This window comes from Lepisosteus oculatus, chromosome 3, assembly GCF_040954835.1.
Source record: "Lepisosteus oculatus isolate fLepOcu1 chromosome 3, fLepOcu1.hap2, whole genome shotgun sequence".
Taxonomy (NCBI): Eukaryota; Metazoa; Chordata; class Actinopteri; order Semionotiformes; family Lepisosteidae; genus Lepisosteus; species Lepisosteus oculatus.
In genome coordinates, this window is record NC_090698.1 from 67,243,648 (window position 1) to 67,271,000 (window position 27,353).

Here is a 27,353-nt window from a genome sequence, read left to right on the forward strand (position 1 = left end):
GCCCCTCCAGATCGCGATTTGCGCATACACGGCAAGTATCAGCTCCCACTCCAAACTTATTTTACTATTTGTAATTGTATAACTAGAAAAAACTTTCTTAACCAGCTTTGAAGAACACATAATAAATAGCTTACAAGCCAGAACAAGAAGCACACGTCACAAAGATAACATGTTTTTTAACACTGAAAGTAATAACGCGATTCTCTTAACTTCTCGTCAAATGTCTCAAGTAGAAGTGGCTTGTCTACAGTTCGCTGGTTACACTGATCTGACGGACTCAAAATAAAAATGCATTATTGCAATGACTTGATTTGGAATACCTTTCTTTTGAGATTGCTTATCCAGCTCTGAGGTTTCCTTTATCAGCACCGGATAGGTACATCCTTTTGAAGGACAGTATGCAATATGTCACATGTAATGTTACATGTAATGAAAAATTAATAAAATCGATCACAACATTTACTACTTTCCAAAAATTACATGAACTGTAGCATCAGTGGGAACTGCACTGGTACTGTCATCTTAGGTGAAGATGAGTGTCGTTTACTTCATCCACAGCAAAAACAAACTACTACACTTACATTATTTAATTGTAATATAACACTTACATAATTAAATAATAATTTATAACTAACAGATGTTAACAGCCTAGATTAGCACAGCAGCAACTGAGAAAGCCACCGGAGGGAATCTGTGTTTCACATTTGTGAACGAGCCGATTAAAAAACAAATCTGTTGTTGCACATTGAGGTGGTCTTGGTGGTCTCAGAACACTAAGCGGCCGCCTAGTTCTCCTAAGCCAGCAGACTTCTATTTCCCACACCCTCACAGCACCTCTGGGCCCTCACGTGCACAGTGCGGAGAAGCGTATCCCTGTGTGTCTCGGGACCCGCTGGCCCGATCCGGCCCAGAGGTGCTGTCAGGGTGTAGAAGCAGAGGTCTGCTGGTTGTGTGAGTTGGGTGGTGAGCCTTGGTGGCAGCAGCCACGAAATTTGCAGGGGATACCAGATTCCACACTCACACACTGCGGAGAAGTGTATCCCTGGGGTATCACGAGTGAGTGTGGCGTCTGTGGGAGACGAGACATGTGCAAGGGGATACTATTTTGTGTAGATAACATGGCCAAGGTGAATTTTCCTGCTTACCGATAAAATATTTCAGGCAAAGAAAACAACAAAGCAAACCATCTTTTCATGTTTATTTCAGTTCCTCTACATGAGTTAGTTTGTGTAATGCACATTAAGACTAAATTCATAGGAAGACATAATTGCTGATTAACATATCATTTCTCATAATTGTAATACTTAAGTAAACCTGAAATTCAGAAGTGCATGTTTACTATGCGCAAACAATGCTTGTGTGAGTCTTTTGTCTTTTTTGAGGGGACATGCAAATAATTGCAATCCTTATGTAAACCTGAAAGTTAGAATTGCGCGTTTCCTACAAACAATATGAAATGTGCACAGGAGCAGGCAGACAAATCATACCTCTGATTTCCAGTGTGCATGCGCACTTTGAAAGGGGATACGGATTTCCACGGCATACTGAATTCGATACGACACCAGCACCGCTTCTCTGTGAATTTCTGCCACTGGTACAGATTGACTGTACAGTTGTCAGTAACAGTGGGGTTCTTGCTGTTGTGCAAAAAATTTGTCAGACACTCCATTGAACCACAATGCAGGTTATTTCTTTATCCGCCATCCTTAGGAGCCTGCACAGTTGGAAACATTTAAGTAAAATGGCCTCCTGATGATGTTGGTGTTACAGAGTGACAAAGGTGAGTGTGGGGCAACAGGTGTCAGGAACTATAGTGACTGTAAGTCTACCTATGGTGGCCAGTGTTTTTGAAGTATGTTTTCTCCCTCTAATCTAAGTCCTCAAGCACAATTCAGGAGGAATGAGGGCAACTGGAAATCGCGTGAAAGAAGAATCGTTTATTGAGTTTGTGGCAACTTGGCTTAGTATTTCTGAGTGAAGGCCAACCTCCAAGACATCACAAGAACACTTCCCTCACTCATAGCAAGCCCTGAGCCCTGGTCAGGAAGGGCTTTATAAACCCAAGCAGGAGGACTCACAGGAGTGAATTGTTAAAGGAGAATTCAGGGCGACACAGACTGCACCTCTGGACATAGGAGAGGACATGGACACCAGAGGGGGACTCTACAGAGGGAAGCAGAGGAAGACTGATACTGGACTGGGAGAAAACAGGGTAGGGGAGGAGTATAAGGGTCTGCATTGTTCAAGTCAATTGAGATTGAAGAGTATGCCTAAGACCATTGAAAGACTACACAGAGTTTCATCTCTGGGATGGAAGGAGGAACATCAGCGTACCATGTTTTGGATGAAACACTCCTGGACCTTTCCTTTGGGGCACTGCATTTTTTAACTGATGGGGTGTTGACCAGGGAGTGTTAGATGTTGTAACAACTAGATTGATACACTGTAGTAAAAAAGAAAATTGTGTAGGATAGCAGACTTGTCTGGCGTGTGGGTGCACTGGTGGTTCTGGGATATACAAAAAAATCTGTTTTGGGAAAAAGAGGCAGAGCACCCTTTAAATTGCTAAGTGGTGTAGGTGTCTACAAAGTATCCTGTATCTGTGACATTTGGAAATTTCATCTATTTTGTGATGTGAGGTTTTACAAGTCACAAGTTACTGTGTACATTTGACTTTTAGTGTGGTTTGAAATTCAATCATCTAGCTGATTCTTTCTAACCCACAAATATAAAAATAGCTTTGCAGTTCCCCTTTTGCATCTAAAACTGAGAACTGAGAACTGACTGTTACATCATCCCAATTTGAGTTTTCACTTCTTATCTTGAAATAAGATAAGATGCTTATCTTGATATGGCTGCTTAGTCAGCAGCCATATAACCCTGCAACTCAACAACAGGCAACCCACTGAAGCTAAGCAGGTGTGAGCCTGGTCAGTACCTGGATGGGAGACCTCCTGGGAAAAACTAAGGTTGCTGCTGGAAGAGGTGTTAGTGGGGCCAACAGGGGGTGCTCACCCTGCGGTCCATGTGGGTCCTAATGCCCCAGTGTAGTGACGGGGACACTATACTGTAAACAGGCGCCGTCCTTCGGATGAAATGTAAAACCAAGGTCCTGACTCTCTGTGGTCATTCAAAATCCCAAGGCGTTTCTTGAAAAGAGTAGGGGTGTAACCCCGGCATCCTGGCCAAATTTCCCATTGGCCCTTACTGATCTTGGCCTCCTAATAATCCCCATCTATGAATTGGCTTCATTACTCTCCTCTCCTCCCCACTGATAGCTGATGTGTGGTGAGAGTTCTGGCGCACTATGGCTGCTGTCGCATCATCCAGGTGGATGCTGCACATTGGTGGTGGTGGAAGGGAGTCCCCATTACCTGTAAAGCGCTTTGAGTGGAGTGTCCAGAAAAGCACTATATAAGTTTAAGCAATTATTATTATTATTATCTATACCCTCTGTTGACCATCTGTGGAAGACAGGGGCGAAATTTAGCCAAGACACCTGTACTGCTTAGTACTGCTTGTTTGCTATCCAGGGCAATAAAATACCAAGGTTTGTTTTGGAAAAGACACAAATCTAAATATATGTCAATTAGTTGCAGTTTCCCAAGCATCCTAGATTACAATGACAAGTCATATAAAGCCAAGCTTTATAACTTGATGGCAAATATTTGAAGTTTGGCATTATATAACATTTCATAAGTAATAAGATACTTATTAACTTTAACATCCCCTATTTCTTTTTATTATTGCACATCTGAAGGTCACTGAATAAACACAAAGTATATTATTGGTGCCAAACATCAATGATTGATGCATGCCTATTGAGATGCATTTTCCAAAAATGTGTCATAGGTTAACTGTTCAGTGAACAGTACTTATCTGTAGTGGCTGACGTTACATGGGGCAAGGAGGGTCTTTAAATAGTTTGGAAAAGCAAAAAGAAGACTGGCATTGTGCATGAGTTCAGCTTCAGTCCAGTAGCTGGAAGGCCCGGAGCAAAATGTGGAAGAAGATCTTACTTTTTGGGCTTCTGGGAGCAGCTATCCTCACTTTTGGCATCCTGGTGGGGCATTACGGGATAGAGAAATCTCCAGGATGGGTGCGGGATATGTCTCGGGATGTGGACGAGAGCATGATCGAGCAGTTCATCAAAGAGGTGGACAACAAGAGAATTGAGGAGTATCTAAAGTGAGTATTTGCACTTCCTTGCTGTGTACTGTGAATGTTGGGTCAGATAGATGTGCCTCTTGACCAGACTGACTGTCAGAATAGTCTGGTCTGGATAGCTTTTTATTTGACTTTGACAGCGGTCAGATTGATTTTATAAAACAATTTAAATATTTCTCCATTAGCTTTTACAGCCAAGGTGAACCGACACAGTAAGAATGTAATGTGTGTTTTTTTTAATAGCCGAAAGCAGTCTAGTAATCCGGTGATGCTTTTTTCAGCGCAAATGATGCACTGGTAGGTTGTATATACAGTAGCAACAGGGTCTACTTATTCTAGTTTTTATTCAACAGTTTATTACCTTTATCAATAACATGTCTTATTTCAGGAGACAATGAGTTATGTCCTTTAGAACAAATTCAAAGAGTTGCCATCAATCTGTACAAACAAAAGTATTGTAACGCTTACGGCTGACAGGTACTGTGTAAGAGCCGGCGTACCAGAGCAGGTGCCATCACCGCCCTTCCCTGTGATAGCAGGACTACAGCTACTGGGCTGTAGAGAGATCTCTCTTTAGCTCACGGGGCTAGGTCACTGCAGAGAGACGCGGGAGTCCCGGGTTCGAGCCCCCGATGGTGGGGGGCCGACCTAATGCGGCAATGCGTTGCGTTACAGTATTTACATCCATCCATCCATTAAATTTGATTTCAATACTAGATTTAAAAGACTGAATATAGCAACCAATGTTGTGTAACCATTATCTTCAATATACAACGTAAAATTCAGTAGGCTTACTCAAGTTCTGAGTTTTATAATTTTGTTGTAAAAACAAACAATAGCAATTTAAAATGAAATGACTTGGATAAATAATCACGAGAAAATAAGAGGCTCAGAATGTTATTTCAGAAATACTTATATTTTAATTAGGAGTAGTATAGGAGTATACAAAACAATTGTAGACATTAATATTAAATATTGCCATCCTGATGTTCTAATAAAACTAGAGCTCCGACCTGCTCCTTAATTATTTAATCGATAATTGGGAAATTTGTCATAGCAATTAGGGAGATGGATAAATAAAAGTACTGGCGTGGAGGGGATTGGAGAGGCAGCAAGCTGATGAGCCCTGATTTAATAATATCTCACAGTGCAGGATCTAAATGTACTGACACTGATATCCACACCTAGGCTGGGTATGTTCCTGGGTATCGGACAGTACGGGCTTAGGAAGTCGCAGAGTGGTTCAGTGAAGGTTTGAAAAGAGTTTAAATCTCTTATGAAAAAGGCCATTTTCAGAGAGAATAACAGGGACACACAATGGTGTAAGTGCTCCTGCGGTGCACCGAACTCAAGCAATCCCAAGCAGTTTTTATACCTGAGGATATCCTTCTAAAGTAGCATAAATTGTGTGTTGAGAAGAAAGAGGCTCTTGAGCATCTTCTTAGTACATAATACAATGGTATTTCTGACACTACACTTTCCACACCACAAGCGTCTGTCTCTCTTTCTCAGAACCAGCTTTAGAACGAACCCTTTCGCAGATCAAACCTTATACCGCACTTCTTGAGAAGGTAGTTTGTACAGAGCTGTCTTGGACACCAGGGGAGTCTCTTTGCTTCTGCTGGACAAACAACCTGGATCCTGGATGGCCGCTGGGAGGTGTAGACCATTGACAGCTATTGGTTTCACAGGTTCCGAAACACACACGGATAAGATGTGGATGTGGCTCCGTGGCTTAATTCTGCCTTTTCCCTCCAAACCACCAGGGAGCTGACCAAAGTGCCTCACATGGCTACGAGCAGTGGAGATGAGCAGCTGGTGAAGTACATACTGGACCAATGGAAGGACCCAATCTCTGGTCTTGACGACGCCTGGAAGGACACTTACAAAGTGTACCTGTCGTTCCCCAGTGACACGACTCCTAACAGGGTCACCGTGGGTAAGGGCCAGGGGTAGAAGTCTTGGATGTCTTGGAATGGACAACTCCCCTGAAAGTTATGGGTCAGCAAGAACCTGCCTGTAGAGTCATAAAGATCTGTAACAGCCTCAGAAACAGCCTGATCACAGGAAGGGCCTGTGATGCTGCACTCCGGTATCAATCTGGTTTAATATTACACCAGTCTAGACTCTCAGGTTTTGCAAGTTCATGGTCATTTTATGGATTGTCCCCGCCTTTCCATCTGTTACCTTAACAAAGGTTTAGATATGGATTTTAAGGTGGCCAGTGCTTAATGTTATTATCCAGGAATATAAAACAGATAAAACAGCCTGAATTAAATTGTACCTCATCCATATCTGCTTTATCTGTAATACTTGTATATAGGTAATATTAACCTATTACCTAGAGAGGCATTCTGTGAAGCTCTATGAAACTACAGAAATCAGCATTCACATTATAAATCTTAAATTTGGGATTTACCAGGAAATCTAACACTTAATTGTGAACATAAACTCAAAATGGAGAATTTTCAGATGGATACATGTTAATGAATAAAGCTTCACACTATTCATTCAAGATTATAAGATATTGCCAGTACTTTTACATGGAGCTGCAACTTTCCATGAACTCTGAACTGTTGCCACCCACGAAAACTGGCAGGGCCTTTCATCCCAGTTTGCTTTGTTATTATTCCAAGAGATTCCAATATCATCTGGAATTTACTGAGACAGCATGACTTTATACGCTAACCTTTTCTGAGTATTTGAGACTTTGGGAATTTACTCCAAAGATCTAAACAACCTAAAGTTCAGATTCCTGGATAATAATGTTAATGGTGGAATTGCTGTGCAGATTATTTTATTACTTTTTTGCTCTGTCTATACGTATACTTTTATTAAAGTTTCTCCAACCGACTCGGTGCTCTTCACCTCGAGACTTAAAGAGAAGAACTACACAGAGGACCAGCTGCACCCAGATGTTGTACAGCCCTACGCTGCCTACGCCCCAGCTGGGAACCCAAAGGTACCGTGTCTTAAGATCAGAAAATAGCAATAGGATGAAAAAAAATAGCAATAGAATCTCAATGTGCACCTAGAACCTAGTTAAAACTTAGGTTGCAAGCCATTTGAATCTGTGCAGAGCTTTCAGATAAATTCCAGTTGTTCACCTGTTTGTTCACAGTTGTTCTAGAGCCCTGACCATACTTCTTGCATTTCTGTGCATATTGTCTTGGGAAATCGCTGCTGGCTGAGCAAAAATCATCCCTGGGGTAAAGCTAATTTTGACCAGCGAAATGGACTGCATATCCTGTCAGAGGCAGGTCCTGTGCTCACTGTACCAAGGACTATATGTCAGACTATTGGTGACCATATTTTTTCTGTCGCTGCTCCATTGTTAAATTGTCCTTCATCTGACTATAGTCGTTAATTGTATATTTTTAAAATCTTTTTCTTCTTTATCACCATGTACAGTGTCCTTCAGTTTGGAAAGGTATTTTATAAATGAAAGAATCATTACTCAGTATGGTTTATAATGAACACCTTTTATAACTCCATGTGTTTCTATGGGAAGGTGAATATTAACTTGTTCTCACCCTTTCACACCGCTGGAAGTCACAAGCATCTAAATTAGGGCAACCCAACTTTCGGCTCCTCTACTTCACACTCCAAACATAGTTTTGCTGCAACCACGTCTTTAATTAACAATAATTGGCAGATTATTTTCAAAATAGTTTGAAATTCAGACATCGTTCAATCGGAAAATAGTAAATTGTTCCCCGATCTTGTTGCATTTTTGCACATACTGTATTGTCTGGGAAAAATCTGCTGACTGAGAGAGGGTTTTCATGTTTTCCCATGTCAGTAAAAGCTAACTTATCTTATCTCCTGCAGTAAAATCAATAGAACAATAAAAGCTTTTAGGAAAATACATTTTTTACACTGGCCTAGCCCTGCAAACCAGATCAGAAAGTACTTTTTGCACTTGTCAGTAGAATCTGCACTGAGATAAGACACATCTCAAATTTTCTGGAGATCATTTACGAGCTGTGGTAGCGATCCGATAATTTGTATAATCCCAAATATTGTTCTAGGCAAAAAAAAGTTGTAAGACAATTCCATATCCCTTAGCACTGTGGTGTGATAAGTGCTAAGCGCAACTATTCATATCCATCCATATTTGTTTAGGGAAGGCTTGTGTATGCGAACCAGGGTAAAGTCAGTGATTATGAATTCCTGAACAAAACTATTGACCTGAATGGCACCATTGCCATTGTGAGGTATGGAGGAGCAGGCAGAGCAAACAAGGTAAGTTGCTCATTAAACGGGCACCTTCTGTGATGCAATAGGCACCTTCTGTGCATGTTCGGAACATCCATGTTGCATGCCCTTTTCTAATCCCCTCTCGACCTGATAAGATGGCCTACTCAATCAGTGTAGTTTGCTCTTCTCCCTCTCTGGCCTGGACTATGCGACTCCTCTTCCCAGGTGTTTCCTAATACTAAGTGACCACTTCTTTCCTTCATTTCCAACGAAAAATGTACCACAATTAATTGTCCCCTACATTATCACATACTGTAGGCCTGAAATAACCCACTGGCAGCTCTTCTTCTGCCTTACATGATATGAAACTGATCCAGAACCATAAAAATAACAACCAACCCTCAATCCCATATGTTATATTGAAGTGCCAGTCATGCAAAATGTGTTTTTCTGAATTCCAAAAAATCCGTCCATCACGATCATGATCAGATATGACCGTTTCCCCAAGGATGCTTCTCTGACATGTTACGATAATCTAGAATAATTGATCATTCTAAAATGAAATGAAACTGTTGATAAAACTACTGTATATGCGTATAGCTGTAGTATGCAGATGTGGTAAGCAAAGGTGCTGTCGGTGACAAGTTTCCTTGCTTGTGCTGCTCAGGCGATAAATGCTGCGCCTTTTGGAGTGATCGGGGTCCTGGTGTACACCGATCCCAAGGACATTAATGATGGGAAGCTGTCGGATGTAAATGAGACCTACCCCAACTCTTGGTACCTGCCCCCATCAGGAGTGGAACGAGGGTCTTACAATACCTATTTTGGAGACTTGTTGACACCGTACCTCGCAGCTAAAGGTAACCTTCTTATTTGTCACTGGAGTTGAGCAGATCTCTTCAGAGCGAGGTGGCTTATTTAAAACACTCCACTCTTCCTGCTCTGCAGATTACACTTACAGGATAAAGGAGGCTGATATAAAGGGGATTCCACCTATTCCAACACAACCTATTGGGTTTGAAGATGCCAGTGCTTTGATCTGGTGAGTAACCCTACACTATCCTACTATCTTCTGCTTCACATTTCTGTTTCTGCAACTGAGGAGATTTCACAAACTTTGCTAAAGTGTGTTTTGTCAGTGTATCTTATTCTATTCATGCTCTGAGGGCAAGGTCAATATCAGCCAATCTGAGCTATATCTGAACCCAATTTCCCAGGGATTACAAGTGTCGAAATTCCTGTGTAGTCAACTTGACCCTTTCAAATGATCTCATTTCTTGGATAACAGGAGTCATTTTCCATCTCTGAAGTAGATCCAGTGGATTTTGCACTCTCAAGATGCGTTTTCAATAATCTTAGCATTGCCTTCCTAGACTGCTCCAAGCCTGTCTTTCACTTCATCCTGTTTTATACTTTATTAAGTGCAGATTACGGGATTCGTTCCCTGCCGGAGCCTCTCTTTGAAATATGACTTGGTTTCCTGGGTGTTTTCATTGCATTATTTTGTTCTCTGTGTTGGATGGTACAGCAAATTGGGTGGATCAGACGCTCCAAGCCTTTGGCAAGGATCATTCAAATGCACCTACAGGCTGGGACCTGGATTTGAACCCAATTCCATCTTTAACAACAGGTATCATAATATCTATTTAGGTACTGAAAACGATTAGGTGTCAGTACATATGGATACAGCCCAATGTGGCTGTTGGCTGGCATCTGCTTTTACATCCCAGCAAAAAGAAAAATGAGAATTGTAGAAACGATTGTAGCCACAACTCACTAATGGCAGTCAAGGGGTTGCTTGGAGGGTACTTATGTATTTGAGCCACAGCTTCCCATCAGGAAGTTCCATGGAAACCCATCCTGGTTTCCATGGAACTAAGCAAACAAGAAGCACATGACTCCCTTTCCCCCCTGGGTGTGACGCTGTTCCAGTCACAAGGATTACAGCTAGCGATACCCATCCTGTTCCATTATAACTGGGAGGACTGGAGCAAGTGAGGTTTAGTACCTCACTCAAGATAAAACAGCAGTGTCTACAGCAGGAACTCGAACCCAAAACCCAGCAGTCATGAGTCCTGAGACTTGCCCACTATTCTACACTGTCCTATTCTAGTGACTGTTGCTGAGGTATTAATGAGGCTGTGGATCAAATCCCATCGTCTTCTTTGGAATTTCTGTGGTGGTGCTCAGGGATCACATTGATATTTACTACAAGAAAGATGGGATCCAAATCTCACTACTGTACAGCTTTCATTGACAGCAGTTACTGCAACAGAGAAATTCCTGCTTCTTGAATACAATAAATCTGAAGTTGGATCTTGACTGGAATGATGCAGGACTGTTCCTAAAGTTCTGACCCAGAAGCAAAATAAAAGTTGGTCTAAGTTCAGTTAAGGACATAATTAATGGCTGAATAATCTATCATGCTTTGACACATAAATTACAGCGTTTAACTCTGTCATAATTCAATGGAAAGACCTGATGAGAACTGATTAAAAGCACCTTATTATAGCTACACTATAGACACAGGACAGTTGCCTGGCAACATTATTAAAGATTATTGAGATGTAACAGCATATTATTTGTTAACACTTTTTATTCACAAGTGTTAGGCTGGTATATTTGACACTTCCACTTGTGTTGCAATACTTCCTGTTCTCTTAAAGTGAAGTTCAACTGAACGTGTACAACAAGGGTGAGCTGAAGAACTCGGACAATGTGATGGGGGTGATCCGTGGCAGCGTGGAGCCAGGTGTGCTGTATGTCCCACAGACACTTTCACACTCTCCAGTACCACCTGACACCTACACACGTTTTACAAGTACTATCATGCACACACACACTCTCAGTGTAAAGCCCTTCATACAATCCTATGTATGCACACAAAGCAGTGTAATAATTGCTCTTAAAGGGGAACTCTGTGACAAAATTCATTGAGAGAATGAAAAGATTTGACAAATTCCAAATTGAGTACAAAATCAGGAACTTTGTGAAAGTACTGTAAGTCACCATGTTGTTGAGGTCTGCAAGGGCATGAAGTTGAAGGCCGAACCCGGCCTTCATTTTCACTTATTAGAAAACAAACCCGTACTTGGCCCGAGCCCGAAGTTGTACAGTACCTGAAAAACCGACCCGAACCCGGCCCAAAACCCTGTACTTTGTTGGGCCCCATCATGCTCGGGTTGGATAGCAGACCTCTTCCATGTTGTCACCAACCCCTGGTCTAACCAAGGGCGAGAATTCACAAGAATTGTGATGTAATGCGGCCTTTCGTGCTCTCTAGTCACTGTAATGCGATGTATGAGAGAATTAAGTACAAGTTGTGCAGCAGGCATTTCACGAAATCAAGAGCAATATGTCTGTTAAATTAACAGAGGTGTATTCACAAGCCTGCTTGTTTAGAATGTAATGGGGGCAGCTTCACATCACTGGAGGTTGATGCCGCGTTCTGAATCGCAGAATATGGCGCTGCGCATACCTGGAAATTATTGTAAATTGAAGACTTTACACGTTACTGTGTACGCATTTGACTTTTACTGTGGTTTGAAATACACTCATGAATGCTGATTCATTCTAACCCCGAAATATAAAATAGTGTTGCAGTTCCTCTTGTGGCATAGGGCGGAGGCGTGGTCAGTGTGGAGGGGGAGCCCATGGATGAAAGGCGATGCGTTGCTTCAGCAGCCACTTAATTAGCCAGGGTAGTTGTGGTTGCTAGGGAAACGCATCGCCCTTCATCGAGGGCTCCGCTTCCACACTGAACACCTCCCCCCCCGTTTTATGCCACACCCATTAAGATCATTGGAGAGATCGCAAACCAGAGAGGGTCGTTTGCCCACCTGGTCTGAACTGATCCCAGGATCTCAGCCAGCCACTTCTTGAAAGAAGCCAGGCTATTGGCCTCAATGGCACAGCTGGGTAGCTGGTTCCATAAACCCTTTATTCCATACTCCCACAAAATTGTAACCTCCTAACCCAGCATTGCCTGAAGCATAATTCTGTGAATTGGCACCAACCTTTTCAGAGTCAAAGGTACACTGCTTTCTGTACACTGTGAGCAATCCCATTCATTATTATATATAATCCCATACATACTGTAACCCATACCCAATTTAGTGGACTAGACTAGGCAGGGCTGAGCCCTGGTAGGGTGGGGTGGGACTGGCAGGTGTCGGTGACGAAGAAGCGCGTGCTCTTTGTGATCCTCAGACCGGTACATTCTGTATGGCAATCACCGGGACAGCTGGGTCCATGGAGCCATCGACCCCAGCAGTGGGACAGCCGTGATGCTGGAGATCACCCGCGTCCTGGGGAAGATGGTGAAGGCAGGTCAGTCTTTAACTCTGCAACCCACTGCACTGAGGCCGGTGCTTGGTGTGACAACCGCAGCAAAAACATCATGCACAAAGCGGAGCCTCCACAAACACGCCTGTACCCGCTAGCCTGGCCTTGTGCGTGACTCACACTGTGATCACAGAGGTCAGACAGACTGGATCTCCTGCCACAAGCGTAGAAGCAGGGGCGGAGCGGTGGCTCTGTGGCTAAGGATCTGCACCTGTGACTGGAAGGTTGCCGGTTCAAATCCCGCGGCCGGCAGAGGAATCCTACTCCGTTGGGCCCCTGAGCTAGGCCCTTAACCCCAACTGCTCCAGGGGTGCCGTACAATGGCTGACCCTGCGCTCTGACCCCAAGCTTCTCTCTCCCTGTCTGTGTCTCCATGGAGAAAAGCTGGGGTATGCGAAAAAAGACAAATTCCTAATGCAAGAAATTGTATAGGGCTAATAAAGAAACATTATTAAGAAGGTCACGATTCTGTTACTTTGAGGGTTCTCATCTTATAATGACGGAACACATGGCGGGTTAAAGATCTCTTTCCTTAAACAGAAGACGAAAACTGTAAAACTATATTTTCTATGTGTGCTGTATCAGTCTCTGTTTAAAAGACGTCTTATCCAAACCCCCGCAATGTCTTAAGTGCTGTCTACCACTTCCCCAGACATTTAGACTTGTCAGTCTGTCCTCCATTACGCCCATACTCTTCCTCTCTGATTGCCTGGCATGGGTCTGTCCGGGTTTAATTCCACACTGAAATCTTCTAGGTTAACGTTGACGACAACAGTACCTCACTGTTACACCCTCAAGAGAGAAGGAAATAAACTACAAAATCTTTTTGCTGCAATTCATTTATTGTACACTTGAAAGAGGACAACGATAGCCGTCTTAAGGTTTATAAGGTGATGTAGCCTAAATTTTACTTGAGCAGTTTACAGTTTCTGTGGTTATTCACACTTAACAGTAAGGGCTGCCTCACGGAGCAGGAGCCTGTGGAACTGGGGTGGTAGGAGTGGAAACCCGGTCTGGAAACCCCACTTTCTCCACCCCTCCCACTGCCACTCAGGAGCAGGGACCAGGGCTGGTGTTCGTAGGCCCTAGGCACCTTCGCTCTGAAATGTGCAGAGAGAGGGGTAAACGCCAATCGAATGACGTCGATTGACATGATGCACTTTAAACTATTCTCATGCTAAACCACGCGATTGATGGAGCGAGTCGAGTGACCATCACTTCGCAACTTCTCGTTTCTAGAACAGCCGCTAGAGAGCGTGTGATGACTGATCTAGAGCACCAAGAGACGATCGCAAGCGTGTTGTTTCAGCTCGTTTTTTCATGAGTCACTAGTGTTTCCCTCCTTCGTAGGCCCGAAAAGGTTTGTAGGCCCCTAGGCCCACTGCGCCTCCAGTGCCTCATGGGAAATCCGGCACTGGCGGGGACACTCCCTCGTCACTGAAGTGTCTGTGTTGCAGGGAGGTGGAGGCCGCGCAGGTCCATCATCTTCGGGAGCTGGGGAGCAGAAGAGTTTGGCCTGATCGGCTCAACCGAATACACAGAGGTACTGACGGCATCCCTTGAGCAGACTGCCAGGTGACACTGTTACATCTTTGGAAAGTTTCAGAATACGTTGGAAGCTGCTTACATTATTTGTGGTAATGAGAAGCCACATTCCAAGGGAGATTACACTTCATTACCATCTAAAAAAGCTTTGCATTGATTTAATTATGCCTTATTTGACCTTATAGAAAGACGCTGAAGGCGCTGAGATTTTTTCCAGTAGTGTGACATACAGTAATTAGAAAATATGCAATTAAAGACATTCAAAAGCACAGATAAGCAACTTTATAAAGAGTTATACAGAGTTCCTGTGACTGTTGTATTTAAAAATTAAATACCGAGCATCACTGACATTGTGGTTTGCAGCCTAGTGCTCAGCTCAGTCCCAGTCTTGTCTTCTCCCCTGCAGGAATATTACAGCAAGCTGAGGGATCGGGCGGTCGCTTACATTAATGTTGACATCTCAGTATTTGGTGAGAAGGAATCTCTCATCTCCAATATCGCAAATCATTCCCAACTCTCAGAAACAAAAGAACTGTACCTTAACTTTAGGAATACAAATACTTAATGCCAATCAAATCATATGTATATATTTGTTACTCTCTCTCTGTAGATGAGATGAGAGATATCGATATAGAAATGAAATTATACAATTACCCTGGAGTGTAAAACCTGAGGTACTGTAAATTCAGTTATTAACTCTTGGCCAGATGAGAAGTTTTAACAGCAACACATTTAATTTTCCCTTCTTGTTTTGGAATATCATAGTCTTAAAAAAAGAGGAAAATCCTAAACTTAACATTTGAACCATTAGAAAGAAGAGTGTGGAGCCTTTTTTTCTGAGAATGCCATGAATTCACAGCAGCCCTAATGCAGGTCCACTTCTCTGGATTGAACCATTCCTGTGTTCTCCCTGTCTCCCTTGATTCCCTGTGCTTGTGAATCACAGCTAATGCCACCCTGAGGGTCCAGGGCTCTCCTGCTGCACAGAGTGTTGTGTTCACTGCCACCAAACAGGTGAGGCACTTGCACACAGGACAGGGAGACCTCTTGACACAAACTGTGTTGCACAGCACTTTCTCCAGCACCATTTTGTGATGGCCAACTTCGAAAAAAGTCCCCCCTCTTCTGCAGCCGCAAGTGAGATTATAAAAAAATGCGTCCTCGTGCACCAGTGAACTCGGTATTTCTTTTCAACAAGTACAAGTGGGAGTGTGGGGAGCCCAGAACCCCCAGACCAGCCGCAGGGGTGCTCACTGAATCCTGCACTGCCTCTTGGGATCTGCCATCAGTATGTCTGTGGTTAGAGATGTTTTCTCAGGAGGACATTTTCATGGGGAGTTGCTTTAACTCCACAGCCTTTGGGATGGAAGCTGCTTCACTCGGGCGCTCTGTCACTCATTTTTTTTGCGTTTTTCTAATCATTTCCTTTTCTGCAGCCTTTTTTCTTCTCCACACAATTTCCACCATATCTTAAAATACAGTATACTGATGTCATCCCAGTTGTTTTGAAGGTTTAATACACTGTGGTTCACAGTCTATTCATCAGTAAGGTTGGAAATACTCTAAATGTTTAATATAAGTAAGTCAAAGGTCATAGCCAATCCCCAACACAGCTAGAATACCACAAATCAGTCACACTGCTTTCATCCATAAAATAACCCTTCAAAGTTCCTGCCCCCTAAACCGATAATGCAGTAAATAGAAAACTTTTGTCTCCTATTTACTTGTTTTGTAAAAGACCACCACAGAGACAAGTGTTGACTTGCCTAGTGGATTAAAAAGACGACAAATAGTCCCACTGACAGAAGAACTGAAGTCCTTTTTCAAACTTTACTTAAATTTCTTTCAGCACTCAATACCTTCCAGGTTTTGATTAGTAAAAAAGAGAGATTAGTTGTAGACTGTAACTCACTTTAAATGAGCATGTGAGATATTGGTCATTTCCTAGAAATTCCCGGCCTGGTAATTAGTCCAACTATCTGGTTTCTTCTTAAACCAGGCTGTTATCTATTTAGATATCACTGCTGCTGTACAAATGCCTCAATTCCCCCTTTGTCATACTGTACTTCAGATACACTAATTCCTGTGGTGGCTGAAAAGGGTGAATCTTTTCTAAGATAAAGGATACTAATTCAGAGGTACTGTATAAAGGCCCCTAGCACACAATAATACATTAACCCTTTGAAATAGGAAGAAACATTTTACATTTCAGTTTACAAACTGAGACATGACTGTACTAGAATAATATATATATAACATTGGTGTGGTGTGTACTCACACCATTTTTATTCCTAAACATTGGGAAGGATAAATAAGATTTTATAAAGTATTGACCAGAAAAGGTAAGTATTTTTTAAATATATACTCACTCTTTTACTATTGTATAGTAAGTCCGAATGTTGTCATCATGGAGGTTGTTTTTGTGTGTTTAGGTGAAATCTCCTGGATCTCCGTCTACCTCTGTTTATGACAACTGGATTCAGTATTTCAACAGAAGCAGCCCTGCCTATGGCATCATCCCCAAGTGTGTACCTTCATTCTTCTGCATCGGTTTAGCAGTTCTGATGGCCTTTATTTTATCATTTTGGTAGTTGCTAGAAATCCTATAACCACACATTATCATTGAAATACACCCTCAGGCATCTATACAGTATATCTGTAACTGCACTGAACATCTCCAACTTTTACTTTCAGAGGTCATTTCTCCCATTTCTAACTTGTCTTTGGATGCATACTGTGGCACTACCACGGAAGGGGGCGTGTCCAGTGTGGAGGCGGAGCCCTGCAGAAGGGGTGGAGCCTCGCCTTGGTAATCACAGCTGCACGCGCTGATCGAAGATGAGCTGCGGCTGTGAGACCTCTTTAAAGACACACTGAGCCCCCCTCAAAGAGGACGAGCAGGGCAGAACCCCAGAAGGGGGGGATCTTTACACCGGCAGTCCCGAGCGTGAGGCCGTTGTAATTCTATTATTTTTCATTTTTCTTTTAGCCTGTCCCATCTCTATAACGGGGCAGGCTTACCTTTTTTCACGATTAGAGTTTTTATTTTGGGCCTTGCGCTCCCTGCCTGCTCTCCCAGACTGGACTTACCCTATTTAGCGATAAAGACTATAAAGTCTTCCTCCAGGGCTCCGCCTCCACACTGAACACGCCCCTCGCGTGTAGTGCCACCATATGAACTGAACTTCATAGAAGGAAAAGGCCAAATCTCAAATGGATTGGCCTTCTCGATTAGGACTGAGGAAAGCGGCCTCACTTTCACTGAGGCATTCTGGGACTGAAATGTGTTCTTATCACATTCCACCTGGTGATACATTCTCTCACTCCACCCAAATCACAAGTATTCTTGGAAAATACAACAATGGACTTCCATGGAGTGGTAAAAGGTGGTGGGAATGATTTTAAAGAAAGCCATTAACTGAATCATTCTCCTCTCTCGTTATGAAATTAAGAACAGTAGTAGAGTAAAAGAGAAAAATATTTTTTTGGGTAGGACACCACTGAGTCCTCAGTGGCTGACCTCCTCCATTGCTCAGGCAGCCTTAATCCACTCCAAACAATCCTCTGCACCTGTCCCTCTCTTCACTGTAAGTGCTTCTCACATTTTGGCTGTTGTCCTTATGAGAGCCCAGTAGCTACAGCAAAGCACTTCTGTTGTTTCTCTCAGTCTGGGGTATCTAACTGGAGCAGGGAGTGACTACGCGGCCTTTATGCATTTCCTGGGCATCACCTCCATGGACATCGCTTACACCTATGACAGGGTAAGGCACCCAGTGCATTGTGTTACTTACAGGTTAGTAAACCTATTACTCGTTCCCTTGCAGCCTGAACATACTGACGCAGCTACCCACCTGAACTGCTTGTTCCACTTAAAGCTGAACAGTAAAAAGAAAAAAACAATGTGTGCAATTCCAAATAGCCAAAGAAGAGTGCCATTAATAGAGTCTCATACTGTTTTTTTCTTTATACTTTTCAGTCTGTAATCTGTACTTGTTCCAGATGCAGCTCTCCACTGTAAATTCTATTTATAATACATTTGATTAGGGTTTTCTGACAAACATCTAACAAATGAAAAGAACGGTCAACGGCTGGAATACCAACGATGATCTTAATGAAAAGATGGAGGCAGTTAAGTAAAATTGTATTTATAGTGCTTCGTGTGTCATGTTGGAGTGTTGCATTCTCTTGCAGAGCAAAACACAGGCACGAATCTACCCTGCGTATCACACTGCCTATGACACTTTTGACTATGCAGCCAGGTACATAGACCCAGGTAAGCAGTATAATCCACCTTTACCCAGCCAGGCCACAACCGATTAAAATGTCCAATGTAGGTGGCTGTTAATCAAGTTCTGAAGGATCTCGTTTTGAAATTGCGTAAAAGTGCACATTCAGTACATCTGTTGCAGAATGGAGTTGATAAATACAGTATGTACTACTGCAAGATAGCCAAACAAGACTACTCCAGATCTCCTCAATGTAAATTCACAAATACTGTTTTCTGGATGTTTTCACAAAATAATTAGGAAATAATGGTATCAAACAGAGCTGTTTTTCTTCAAAATTGAATTTGTAGGCCTCAGAATCCTGTCTGATGTTACTATTCTGGAGCAGAAAAGTGTATTGTTTACAACATAATATAGCCTAATATAACTGCTTGTTCTGTAAAACATATTTGTTAATATAATTTATCCGAATGCAAATGCATCTGTATAGTGACAACATTCTACTGTAAAAAGAGGCGCCATCCTTCAGATGAGACATAAAACCGAGGTCCTGACTCTCTGTGGTCATGAAAAATATCAGGGTGTTTCTCGAAAAGAATAGGGGTGTTACCCTGGTGTCCTGGCCAAATTCTACCCTGGCCCTTCCCAATCATGGCCTCCTAATAATCCCCCTCTCTGAAATGGCTTTGTCACTCCATTCTCCTCCCCACTGATAGCTGGTGTGTGGGGAGCATACTGGTGCACTATGGCTGCTGTCACATCATCCACATGGGCCTAGACACTGGTGGTACCAGTTACCTGTAAAGCACTTTGAATGGAGTGTCCAGAAAAACACTATATAAGTGCAAGGAATTATTTTTATTAACATCATCCATTTTACCTTGAATGTGACCATGGGTTTTCAGAGTTTGCCGCCTGCAGTAAATGAACCACACCGGACAGATGTTAGCTGAAAGGACTTGCATCGCTTGGATTTGACATTACAGCCTCCATCACGTCACGAAATATTCAGACTTCAGCAGTAGAATTGATTACCTTTTTGTTATCAATCATGACAATGCAACGGGGGTTTTAATTATTTCTGCACTTGAAACGAAAACGTTAGTCTCCCGCCCAGCTCTGCAGCAGACGGGACGAGTGATGACTGTACTTTCACAGGGTTCACCAGCCACCAGACAGTGGCACGGACTGCGGGCAATGTGCTGCTGCGTTTGGCCGACAGCCTGGTCATCCCTTTCAACGCTGTCGATTACGCCGAGACCCTGGAACAGTTTCTCAACACCTCCTTGGATAGCTATAACACCAGGCTGATGGAAAAAGGCATCTCCATGGGTAAGGACAGGGATCAATCCTGACTCCCTTCCCTGCAGGCTCCAGGACACCAGGGAAATGGGAACGACCTTGATTGTGAGGCAGTTTGCTCTGTTTCAGGTTTGAAACTCCTTGTTTCTGAGCGAGCTGAATCACTTCAATTTATTTGTCAGATGCACAAGTGCAATGAAATGCTTATTTGCATGTGTGCTCCAATACAAAGACATTAGAGGAATCGGCAAAAACAAACACAGAATAGCAGCAGCAACAGCAACAAGTTAAATATAACTTAAAAAAGGCAGACAAGCACTGTAAGAAAAAAAAAAACATCAGTGTGAGCCAGTAGCAAAGGTAGATATCACTAATCTGACAGCTGTTGGGAAGAAACTGTCTCTGAATCTGGACGTTTGTGCCTTTATGCTCCTATAACGCTTACCAGAGGGAAGGGGGGAGAAAAGTGAGAAACCAGGATGATTGCTGTCCTTAGTGATACATCCAGTGATTTGTAAAGAATACTTGCAAACTGTTTTTATTATTTGACCTTCAAGGTTTCATCCTGAAAACTTGTCAATGAATTTCCTCTCTTTATTTGAAAGACCTACTGTCTACAGTATATCTCAACCACCATAACCTGAGGAAGTGGAACAAAATCCTGATATACTGTGCATTACAGCTGTTCCAAGATTAGTGTTTGCTGATGCTGCAGGTCTATTGAACCGACCTGGTATTGAAATGCCTATATATCTTGGTGATGCTGCACATCTTCCTTTGCTTTCATATGGTATAGACGCTTTTCTAGCATGTCAAAGCTTTTGAATGACAAAGTTCTCTTTAGGACAGACTGGCTTGTAGTCCTGTGAATTTTGTCTTGCTACTGTAAGTACCATTTTTGAAGTCCCTAGGAATGAAGGCGCCCCTTAAAATTGTTCCAGGTGCCTAGAGAAGGAAAGTACTATGACGTGTGTGGTTTCCGAGACAGCCCTGGCCTGTTGTGTCGGTCACATCATTCCCACTGTGTATTGATATGCTTACGTTTCAGAGCCCCTGAAGACTGCTGTGGCAAAGTTTCGCACAGCTGCTAACAGCCTGAGCAGACTCATCCAGGACACTGACCTCACAAAGGAGACGTAAGGGAAAAGGGATGCTTTCCTCCACTACCTTCTGTCACATGCCTTGTTTTAGTTCTTTTTCTAGTGGAAAAGTCAAGTATTTTCGAAGCGCCACCTTGTGGATTGATAGCACCTGAGTAGCAAACAGAACCAGTCTCATAACTGTGTTCTAGTTTTATGGAAGTTTTCGCAAGTAATTGTGATAGGTTAAAAAATACAAATATACGTTACTTTTCAATATCAGTACTGTGGACTTGTATCATCATAATGATTCATTATATGTACACTACCTTGCAAAACTATTCAGACACTTACACAGTTTTCATTCTGTTGCTTTAAAACCTAGAGTCATGACAGAAGTAACAATTAATAATTGTTATATACAGTATACACAATCTATGCAACACAACAAAAGCAAAAAGCAAAATGAAAGTAGTAAATAGACAACCTGAAAAAAATGGAAAAGTCAGGATTTCATAAGTATTCAAACCCTTTTCTGTAGTAAATTTATGTACACAAAGTTACCTTAATGAGACATAATTAGCTGACTGTCCTGTGTCTGTGTGCATTAATAGTCATTTGCACGATTTCAGAATTAAAATACCCATCTCTGTTAGGTTGCTCAGTCAGCTAGTGAACTAGTTAACAAGGATAGTTTCAGCTCTGATGACCAAGGAGCTTTAAAGCAACTCAGAAATAAAGTTGTATAAAGGCACAGGTCAGGAGAAGGGGTTCAAAAAGATTTCAAAAGACCCTTCATGTCACCTTGAGCATGATGAAGTCCATCAACAAAAACAGCCAGTCAAGGAGTAAACTGGTTATGAATGCCACCTTCATGCCAATGTCGACTTTGAAAGAGTTACTTCAGTAGCTGAGATGGGAGGAAATGTCCCAACAATGTCCCAGTAACCCCACAAAAGAAGCTTGCATGGAACTGAAGGCACATTATGGTTCTGCTTCTCATCAGCAGGAAATGCAAAGCTTATCAAGACTTACTGTATAGGCTCATAGAGTGCTGGCAAATCTTTGAGGCAAACATGCCGCAGACCGAAAACCAGGCACAGATTTCACCTTTCAGCAGGACAATGATAAACAGTTATACTGCTAACTACCAAACAAGCCAGATTGCCTCCTGGCTGTTGAGAGGGTCTCTGTGAACTTTGCACACACTTTTTCTGCTGAAGCTGCAATATTTTATAAGGTGGACATGCAGAGCTGGTATGAACTGGAATGGAAGAATGCTGGACACAAAGGCTACTGTGTAATTCCATACTGTGTTTATAGGAATGCCGAAACTAAGTAACCAATTGTATTAAAAGAAGTTCTCTTTAGCAAATAGGGAAGAGGAAGATGGGTGTGTTCATGGAATGTTACCAATCTGATGAGCACAGGGAAGCGTGATAGAAAAATATTAAAGGACCGTTCTCGATTAATCACTTTGAGAAAAATGCACCGAGTATCTCTATGAGTTTCACTCCCATGCACATGTATAAATACTTCTTTTAACTTCTGAGATGGACTTCTGAGTGTCTTTTTAGGGGAAGCAGAAACATTTCTCCAACATCTCCTGTGTAGCTTGTCTTGAATTCTTGGGTGAACGTCTTGCAATCAGTAACTAAGATGCTGTTGTAAATCTTCCTCTCTCAGGCCACTGAGGATTCGCAGGATCAATGACCAGCTCATGTTCATGGACAGAGCTTTTGTCGACCCCATGGCCTTCCCAGACAAGTACCACTACAGGTCAGACAGCTCTGTTTTTTTTTTTGATCAACCGGCTACTTGTCTTTCAAGCCCGTACTGAATGTTATCATGCAATCTATTGTTTTAATCTCATTTTTGGATTAACATCGTCCTCCTAAAGTACCATTTCTATTCAAGAATCACACAGCAGCTGGAGGGTAAAAATGAAAGTTAAAGTGTCTCAGTTTACAAACTGAAAAAAAATCTCCACCTGCAAATTGGCCCTTGGCTGTGTATACTGCGGCGACTATGGGGTTATAGCAGGAAATAGACGAGGCAAGCATACGCACTCTATGTTACAGACCTCTGTCCACCAGCAACCAGGCAACAAAGACCAAAAAAATCTCCATCAGTGAGCTTTAAGGGCAGCAATGGGAACACGTAGATGAGCTCAGGGTGGATACGGGTCTTGGGAAGAGACGGGAGACCTGCGGACCCTCAGTTCTTCATATATTAGCCGTGTGTGCATCCGCCTGGACACCCGGCGAGGGTGCTACAATACAATCTCTTAGGATCTGATATTTATCCATCTTCTGAACTAAAGAGCAATTAGTGCTGCTGCCTCATACCGTGTGAGACCTGGCTTCGAGTTCTGTGTGGGGATCCTTGTGGGTTTTCCCCAGGATCTCCGTTTACACAGACCACCCAAAGACATACTGGTTAGGTCAGCTGGCGCTTCTAAATTCTCCCTGTGTGTGCATTTTGACAGACCAAGATCTAAAGCAGGGCATGGTCCTGTTTTGACCCCTTTCCCTCTGGGATATGATGGGCTCCAGCAAGCCAAGTCTCATCTCAGCACAGAACAGCTTTCTTAAATCTCGCTGGAGCTCTCCTGGGAAAGCAGAAATATTAGTGGCACCAGGGTTGAGAAGCACCTGCTACTGTAGCTATTTATACAAAGTTTCCTGGGATGAGATAATCCATTTAAAATATAAAAGTAATAAATCAATAACTTACGAAGCAACAAGACTGAAGGTCTTGAGGATCTAGATCTTGCAGTGATCTCCTGGATACACACGTGTTTCTGCTGCCTGCATCGTCGTTGCACGCACTCTTTTCTAAACAAGGCATTTGACCTGTGTACAGTATGTTTGAGGACATCTGAAGGGAGTGCTTCTTTGGCGTTAAACTAATGAAAAGATGAATCACATATTCAAAACCATACATTTCTAAAAACTATAGGACACCGAGAGTTCTTATGAAGTTATGAATCCTTCCTGTGTACACATTGGAAAAACTCGAGCTGAAGTGTCAAAACGAAAGGAAACAGCTCCACTCTTAGGGTTTACAGACAAGGGTTGTGTGGTAGAATAACCTGCATCTGGGAATCCCACTGTGTTCCTGCTTGCACCCTGCCCGGCCCGTTGAACTTCCTGTGCTCCGTGTCATTGGCAGACATGTGATCTGGGCCTCCAGGTCTTCTGGGGTGGTCACCTTCCCTGGGCTTGCCGACGCCTTTGCTCGCGCTGTGAGCACGGACTCAGCCAGCGACTGGGACCAGGTCCACAGGCACCTCACTATAGTCATCCAAACCATAGAGGGCGCCGCGCACACACTAGAGGAGGTGATCTAGAGGACATCTTGCCTGGAACTGGTGCATTCCTACTGCATCCACACCAAAAGATCGACTTTATTGGTATTGGTGTATTGATATTTCAATAATTTAAGCTGCCTTTCTATGTCTTATGTTTTTTAAGTGCCTCCTTGTTTGATATAGAATGTAAAAAACACTTTTAATAACTTGCAATAAGGGCTTCGCCCCTTGTATTATTTTGCAGTTCAAATGTATAAAGAATCGCCTTATCTCCGTTTATAAACTGCAGAGGAGATGAAGAAAAAAGACATACACATCTTCCTTGACAAGAGCATCCGCTGGTTTTTCGCTAGTTTACAAACAATAGATTACACACTGAAGGGCTGAAACACAAATAGTACAGCTTTAGAGGGACCTAGAGGATGGACATGATCCTAATAAAAGTTCAGTCACAACCCAGGCATCCATTCAGTGACGGGTTCCTTGTCTGACCGCACTCTTCCCACACCTCTCCAAGATCCTGCTCCCTCAACGTCCTCACCTAGACCCTGGGCAGCAGTGATCAGGGTTCTGGACTTGGAACTGAAAGGTTGTGGGCTCAAATCCCAGCTGAGACACTGCTGTTGCACCATTGAGCAAGGTGCTTCACCTGAATTGCTCTACTAAAACACACAGCTGTACAGTATAAATGGGTGCACATGTGTGTGGCTTTGGATATAATGACTAGCAATTTAGTAATCTAAGAGAAGTTCTAGAGTGACAGTGGGAACTGTCACCTGGTGGTGGTGAGCCACAGTTTGTTGCCTGGCCACACTGCTGTCCATGGTAGTGTGGTGTTTCTCGGGGGACTGCCAAGGTCAGCACCTCATTTCACGTCCACATGAATTTACTTGCAACACAGTTTTGTAAAACACAAAATCTCTTACGCCACATCTAGTTTAAGACTGCACATTGTCACTCTACAATTTTTACATTGTATAGGGAGTAAAAAGCATAAGATTTGGGACAGTGAAGTAAAATTTGTCATTTTTGAGGTGCAAAACTAAAATTTGGATTTCAGACCAAAAGACAACTACGTACAACTATGTAGAAGTACACAATGTCACCTTTCATTTCTGGAGATTTTTGTGCACACAGGTTATCCATGTAAGAACACAAATGGTTTGTATTCAATTCCCCCATTTTAGATGAGCACAAGAATTGGGACAAATTAATGTTAAGTGAATGAAATGATTGTAAAGTTAGTATTTGGTCACCTACCTCTTGCATGCAGAGACTGTGTCAAGTCTACAATCCATCAACATCCCCAGACTCCTGACATGCTCCTGTGAGATGCTTTGCCAAGCTTTAACTGAAGCCTCGTTTCTGACCTTAGTTGCCTCTTCTACAAGTAAAACGTATGCTCAATAGCATTCCAATCGGGGAACTGTCATGGCCAGTTAAAAAAAGTTCCACTTCTTCCTGATGAACTCCCTGGTTAAAGGTGGGTGTGGGGTTTTAAATCAGTCCTGCTGCATGGAGAATTGCCACCAGTGGGTTTGCAGGCATGTTTGTTGACATGGGCAGACTCAATGTTTCTGTACAGTTCAGAATTCATTCTGCTGCTATCATCAGTTACATCATCAATAGAGACCAGTGAGCCAGTCCCAGGCAGCCTTGCATGCTCAATCCATGGCCTCCCAGATGAAAGGGTGTGCTTGGGATTATTTGCAGTTTCTCTCTTTCCCCACACTTCCACCCTTCGGTCACTTTCAGGTTTATCTTCATCCCGTCTGTCCCTGTTGTGCCTCACCATTGCATTGCTTTGAAAACTTCTGAGCCTGACCTTTTCTGTTTTTAGTGCCGATGAGAGGTTTAGACCTTGCCGTACAGCACTTATAACTCGCAGTGAACTGAAATACGTCCACTCTGGAGACTGACTGCAACCTCTTTGGCTGTTACTTGAGGGCTTTTCTGTTCTAATGCTTTTTCTGTCATCAGCTGCTGTTGTCTCCCTTAGATGACCTGGCCTTTGTCGATTACCTATGACTCCCATTTTTTAGGGCATTCCACATGATTAATTTTGTGATTCCCAATCTCCATGTGTTCCATTTGGAATTTTCTTTCCACTAAACTAAACACAAGTGCTTTGCTTTTCCATTATACTCAACCCTCTAGTCTTCACCTTGATTGATGTCTTCTAACTTGAGGCAGACCCAAAAAGCAAACAAAAGGCTGGAACCAAGGCTATACTGTACGTTCACACTTCTTTTCACAACTAATGCAACAGGGAATCTGTAAATAGAAACACCTGTCTGCCCTTTGTTCCAAAACAGTACTTAAACTCATGTGACCTGGGGGATTGAACACCGCAAATCGCATTGTTCGAACGTGGTTAAACTGCATGCAAAATAATACCCAGGAACAAAAAATGACTGAAGCAGGACAAATATATTGACACATATTCAATGTTACAGTGGTAGTGTTTAATTGTGTAATGGAATGTATGGGATAATTACTGGAATTTTAAAAAATATGTTAACTTAGCTATGCAGCTCTGTACCAGTCACCAAAACTGCCTCAAGATCTGTTGAAGTATGATAAGAACTGACTTTGTAAAAACAATAGTAATAGCTTTGCTAAGAAGGCTGTTAAGAGAAGGAGTGATTAAATCCAAAGAACAGGAGGAAAAGCACCTGAGCCTGGAATAAATCAACCAGCCATGTACTACGTGAGGCTATACTGTATGAAAAGAGTTGTTAGCAGTTAGTCCTGCACGTCACCCATGCTGTGTTGCTGTATGTATGGAGCTCAATAAAGGTGGTCTCCTGCTCCTGTATTAAAAAAAATTCTCACAAGTCTGCCATTCTGTACTTTTGACACACATTAATGCGAGTTCATCTAAAATACATTTCATTATCACACATCATAAATGACCATTTTCACTCCAATGCTTACACTTTTCATTATGCATCATATTTTACCAAAGGCATCTTTATTTTGCTAGATGCTTAAGATTTTAATCATAAACCTCCAAGAAATACAGAACATGTGAAAAAAAGAACATTTCACAGTATTGGTCATTAAAAGAAAAATCAAGATGTAATAGAAAAGATCTTATTTAATTGCTCTCAATTTATAAGATTTAAAAGCTTTTTTAGATGTCAATTACATTAAAGATGAAAATGAAAAACAATC

General features: G+C 42.5%; 1 protein-coding gene across 1 annotated transcript; it reads left to right on the forward strand.

The window, feature by feature from the left end:
- Window positions 1-3,935: 3,935 nt before the first annotated feature.
- On the forward strand, window positions 3,936-27,351 carry naaladl1 (N-acetylated alpha-linked acidic dipeptidase like 1). The gene is made up of 19 exons (XM_069187412.1): window positions 3,936-4,188; window positions 5,934-6,106; window positions 7,008-7,129; window positions 8,293-8,412; window positions 9,035-9,227; window positions 9,316-9,409; window positions 9,896-9,997; window positions 11,034-11,119; window positions 12,577-12,696; window positions 14,169-14,254; window positions 14,663-14,726; window positions 15,203-15,270; window positions 16,689-16,780; window positions 17,924-18,017; window positions 18,448-18,529; window positions 19,641-19,814; window positions 20,833-20,920; window positions 22,550-22,642; window positions 24,038-27,351. Exons 1-19 carry the CDS (start codon window positions 4,001-4,003, stop codon window positions 24,213-24,215), a joined length of 2,217 nt encoding a protein of 738 aa, XP_069043513.1. The 5' UTR covers window positions 3,936-4,000; the 3' UTR covers window positions 24,216-27,351.
- The last annotated feature ends 2 nt before the right edge of the window (window positions 27,352-27,353 follow it).

What these genes read in the sequence shown, in the direction of transcription:
- naaladl1 (XM_069187412.1), top strand. Translation starts at nt 4,001, where the DNA reads ATGTGGAAGAAGATCTTACTTTTTGGGCTTCTGGGAGCAGCTATCCTC. An exon ending in CCCCAGCTGGGAACCCAAAG is followed by an intron (nt 7,130 to 8,292) that starts GTACCGTGTCTT and finishes ATATTTGTTTAG; the next exon opens with GGAAGGCTTGTGTATGCGAA. An exon ending in CCGTGGCAGCGTGGAGCCAG is followed by an intron (nt 11,120 to 12,576) that starts GTGTGCTGTATG and finishes TGTGATCCTCAG; the next exon opens with ACCGGTACATTCTGTATGGC.